This window comes from Alligator sinensis, unplaced genomic scaffold (assembly GCF_000455745.1).
Source record: "Alligator sinensis unplaced genomic scaffold, ASM45574v1 scaffold709_1, whole genome shotgun sequence".
Classification (NCBI taxonomy): domain Eukaryota; kingdom Metazoa; phylum Chordata; order Crocodylia; family Alligatoridae; genus Alligator; species Alligator sinensis.
In genome coordinates this window covers 1,212,906-1,217,544 of record NW_005842208.1, presented here as the reverse complement: position 1 = coordinate 1,217,544, position 4,639 = coordinate 1,212,906, and the positions used below count along the sequence as shown (strand labels likewise).

Genomic DNA, 4,639 nt, shown 5'->3' with positions numbered 1-4,639 from the left:
CCTAAAGGGTATAGACATAATTTTCAACTTTAAAAACTCCCCATAGTATTTATTGAGTCTTTTAACACAAATGACATTTAAATTACACACATCCTTCATGTTTCTGCAGCCATTGAAAGCATCATCCCTCCGTTTTCTTGGGTTTTTATTACACTGTTCTTTCGTGATTTATTACCTTCTACCTTGATGACCATTCCTTCAGCACCACCTTTAGCTGATTATCTTTCATCTATTGATGTTCCCAGGATGCCATCCGTGGTTTCCTCTCTTTTTCTTCTCTATATTCTCTTTGTGGGTGACCTCATCTGCCCACAGGGGTTCTGTTATTATCTTTATGCTAAGCCTACATCTCCATTCCTTTTTTTTCCTTTTTTGTCTAGGCTGCACCTCCTTCTGTCTCTCTGACATTTCCTCCTGAAATCCTGCTGTTCCTTTAAATAATAAATAGAATTGTAAAATGTTTAAATGAATGTGTTATGATAAGGACAAATTTATGTTCCATAAAGAAAAAAATTTAATCACTAGAATTCTCAACAATATGGTGCCTAAACAAGAATCAGTTGCCTTAATGAAATCTACTTATTTTTAGACTATTTATTTTTACTGAAATCCTGACAAGAGGGTATTAAGAAAGTAAATAGCTATGGAAAAGTGGTAAAAAGACAGTAAGGAGTAGGACCTAGCTAGAAAAGCATTCACGTAAGGAACACACAATCTTTTTTCAATATGGTAAAGACTTAAACATGTTATAACCCATGGGTGCACCCCCATATGCAGAGGCATAGACTTGCAGTGGCAAAATTAGTAGTGGCACAAATTTGTGCTGCTACTGTTTTGGCTGCAGCACATGCCCCTGAACATTTGTTTTGCCCTTTCCCAGCTCCTCTTGTCACCTGATGTGCTGGAGGATCCAGGGCACAACTAAAGGAGTGAAGATGCTCTGGCTGGCAATCAGAGTGTCTTCCTAGAGGACCAAGCTGCCATATCTGCTAGCTCATGCTCCTGTCACAAGCTCCATGCTGCTTTCCTTCTCACTGTTTGGTGTTTTTTTGCTACTGAGATTTCTCAGTAGCAAAATTTGCTCCCATACTGCACATCTGCAGCTTGGGGACAGTTTAACATTCCAGTTGTGCAGTTTGCGGGGCCACAAAGAGGTCTGTGGCCCCACAAACCACATGCCTGCACATCTGGGTGCAGCCCATGACTCCAAAGTAGGAGTTGTGTTCAATAAACTGATCAGTGACTTGGAAAAGAGAAGGAATGGTCAGGTAGTAACAGCTTTATTGGACACAAATATGAGTTAGTCAAGGCTATGGGTGTGACCTGAAAGAATCAAATGGTACAACATGATGATGACATATAAAAACCATGGTTGACAAATGTGTATTAGCCAGGATGATTTGAATTCATACCCAATGTTGGATTCTAAATCAGATAAGACATAATTGTGTACAGATCAGTGAAAGGATCTGTGCTGAATACTGCAGCTGTCAAAAATACACTCAGGAGTAGTTTATATAAGGAATAAAATAAACAACAATAGTTCAGCTATTATAATGATATTGTAAAAGTTGGTGCTACATCCTCCCCTGCAATGAAGCATTAAAGCACAATCACCTTCTTTAAGAAAGAGGTGGCCAGTGGCCTTTTGTATCCTGTGGAGGAAAAGATAAGTCACAGAAGGTTTGTTTCCTGATTCTTAAAAATAATTTTGTACTTTCAGTAGAAATGGATTATTCTCTTTCAACATGTTTTCCAACATTTGCTGCCATTAATCCTGAGGTTGCTAGAACTTTCTCAATATAACAATAATGGATCTGAAACTAAAATCAATAAGCATTTTAATAATCAGTCATAAATATTATATTAAAGGGAGTGAGGGGCTTGGAACTCTTTTAAATTGCTCTAATGCACAACTGACTGCTTTTCAGGAGTTGAAGGAAAAGATGGATGAGCTCCTGCCATTGATCCCAGTTCTGGAACAATACAAAACTGATGCCAAATTAATCACCCAGTTCAAGGAGGAAATTAGGAATCTGTCTGCAGTTCTCACAGGGATTCAGGAAGAAATTGGTGCCTATGACTATGAGGAACTACACCAGAGGGTGCTCAGTTTAGAAACCAGGCTTCGAGACTGCATGAAAAAGCTCAGTAAGTGAACAATTTCATGCTAAATTTAATTCCTAGATTGCATCTTCATCACTTCCTTAAAGAAACACAAAACACTCTGGTTTCAGTTCTATATACACTGTGCACCAGATTTTGATCTGTGTTATATTAGTGTAAATACAAAGTAACTTGGCTGAAAGCAAACTGTGTTACATATCTGTCAGCATCACTTGCTGAAGAAGCATAGCAATGTGTTTTATTTTCAGTGCTGCTAAAGGCATCTTGTGGGTCTCAGAGAGAGTCTAAGCTTCTGGGAACCCATGCACTGACTTCAGTTTGATGCAGTGAGTTCCTGACATCTCTGAAAATAGGCACTTCTTTAATAGTGGATAGCTAAAATTAGGGGTTATTTTTTGAAATGTCACCCTTAACCTTCTTGCCCAAAGTATAATTAATACTTGTTTACCTTACAGTCATGATGCAAGTACTTATAGAGCCTAGTTCCTTCCAGTTAATGTCAATGTAAAAAAAAAAAATCCCCTCTGAATTATATGAATGGATTGGGCAGTAATTCATTAGGGGCCACGCATTTAAAGTATTTTGAGATATATAGATTGATGGTGTTATTTAGAAGCAAATATCTATTGTTTACTGAAAGCATTTACCTTCCAGTACTGTCCATCCAGCCACTTTTATGATAACCAAATTCATTATAAAGCAAAAGAAACACAATAGTGAAATTCCAGGGCTCAGACCCATAAGAGCTACCTTCGTTTTCATGTTTTGGATGTTTCCTTTCATAGTCATGGATGGCAGCTGAAATGTGTTATTAAATAGAGAAGTGCTTTCCATAATAAAAGAGGTGGGCTTTCTTTGAAGCCATGGGAGAGACAGAAAAAAATAAATCTAGACTGGGTTATCCTCTGAAATTCTTTATTTTCAGATGCTTCTTTTCACACTAGAAATAGCATATCAGTGATAGGAAAAATACATGAAAGAATTCCTCAAACAGATTTTTTTAATGAATTTATTCTCCCCTTCAGTACACACATATAATATCAAATTACTATGCTGACAGAAGATACACAGGTTCGGCCAGGACAAAATACCATATAAGTATTACTATGCATTAGTGAGATAGAAACGTAGAGTAAATGGCAGGGGGTTTTTTTGAATGCTCTGATGCATGCATTAGGAATGAGAAGATTGCATTCTATGTTTTTAATTCATCTTGTTTTCATTGGCTGTTAGGGTGAATACTTGTAACACTGATCAATGAACTGACTGCAGTATGGAAATATTCTAAATATCAGAATGACCTTTAAGTTGTGGATACTTCTGCATTCTTCCCATAAGTTTTACTTTCTCTCTCTCTCATTTCCTTAAACAAAGCCCCTTCTCCACCCCTCCAGTCCCTGTAATATGTGCAGTTTTGTATGTTGACAATTGAGACATAAAATGCTTCTTTAAAAAAGGACTCTCCAACTTTGGTGCAGCTAGGGGCTGCATACAACACCAGCATGCAGCCCCCAGCTGGCACACTGCACAGGCCAGATGCTGCAAAAATGAGCTCCCAGAGTTAACCATTCCCCACCCAGCTCCACCCCCATGGCCATGGTGGCAGTGCATGCCCCCATGATCTCATATCTTCCCACAGTATCCTCCTCCTGTGCAGCTCTCCCTACCACATAGCAGTGGGAGAGGCAGATATAGGGTTTCCACAGACCAGCAGTTGGTAGCTCTGCTTTAAAATATAGGAACATCAACACACCCATGCACTCCCAGCATGACACTCATATTGTTCTCTGCTCTTCATATGCCCGTATAAGAGAGATGAATGAAAACTATAATGCAAGCTCAAAAAACACCATCACATCTCTGTATAAACATCCATATACACAGGATTTAGAGGAAATTCATCTCCATGTTGATTCTGAATTCAGTCTGTAACTGTTTTGCTTCAGATATGGATGTAATTATATAATTTCCTCAGGCCTACTTTTCACATTCTTTACTTCTTTTTTCCTTCTTTTTACTTGTGCTTTCGATCCTTTTGTAACCTTCCTTACTTTTCTTTCCTCATCTCTGCCTTCTGCGGCATTCTATATTATCCTATAATATAGGATGCTATAAGATCCTATTATCCTAGTCCACCGTTAAGTGCAATTTTACTCTTAAGATTATGGATTCCAAACAAGAAATCATCCACAGATTGGATTGTGTTAAGTGTGGTCTAAACAGGGACTAGGGTTTCTTATCCCATTACCAAGATTAGTTTCTGTGACCGCTTTTGTCCATATGGGTTTATTGCTTCTTTGTCTTTCCCCAGCACTCCCACCTTCCCCTCCTTCTTCTGAGGTTTTATAGACAAATCACTCCCTCCATTTTATACACTGCTCTGTACAGGCCTTTTCACAGCATCTGCTGAAGTGAACTTGGGCTAACAAATGGCCTCCACCTCTCTCCCCTAGGGAGGAGGCTCTTCTCAGCCAGACTGGCTGACCTGCTCCACCGGGCTTTAAACTAAGCC

At 38.9% G+C, this 4,639-nt stretch overlaps 1 protein-coding gene across 1 annotated transcript in view; it reads left to right on the top strand.

Annotated features, from left to right (window-relative positions):
- The window catches only part of OLFM3 (olfactomedin 3), a 45,835-nt gene that overhangs the window by 19,686 nt on the left and 21,510 nt on the right, over window positions 1-4,639 (top strand). Inside the window, 1 exon segment of the mRNA XM_006026773.1 lies at window positions 1,932-2,151. Within this exon segment, the coding sequence (XP_006026835.1) occupies window positions 1,932-2,151 (220 nt within the window).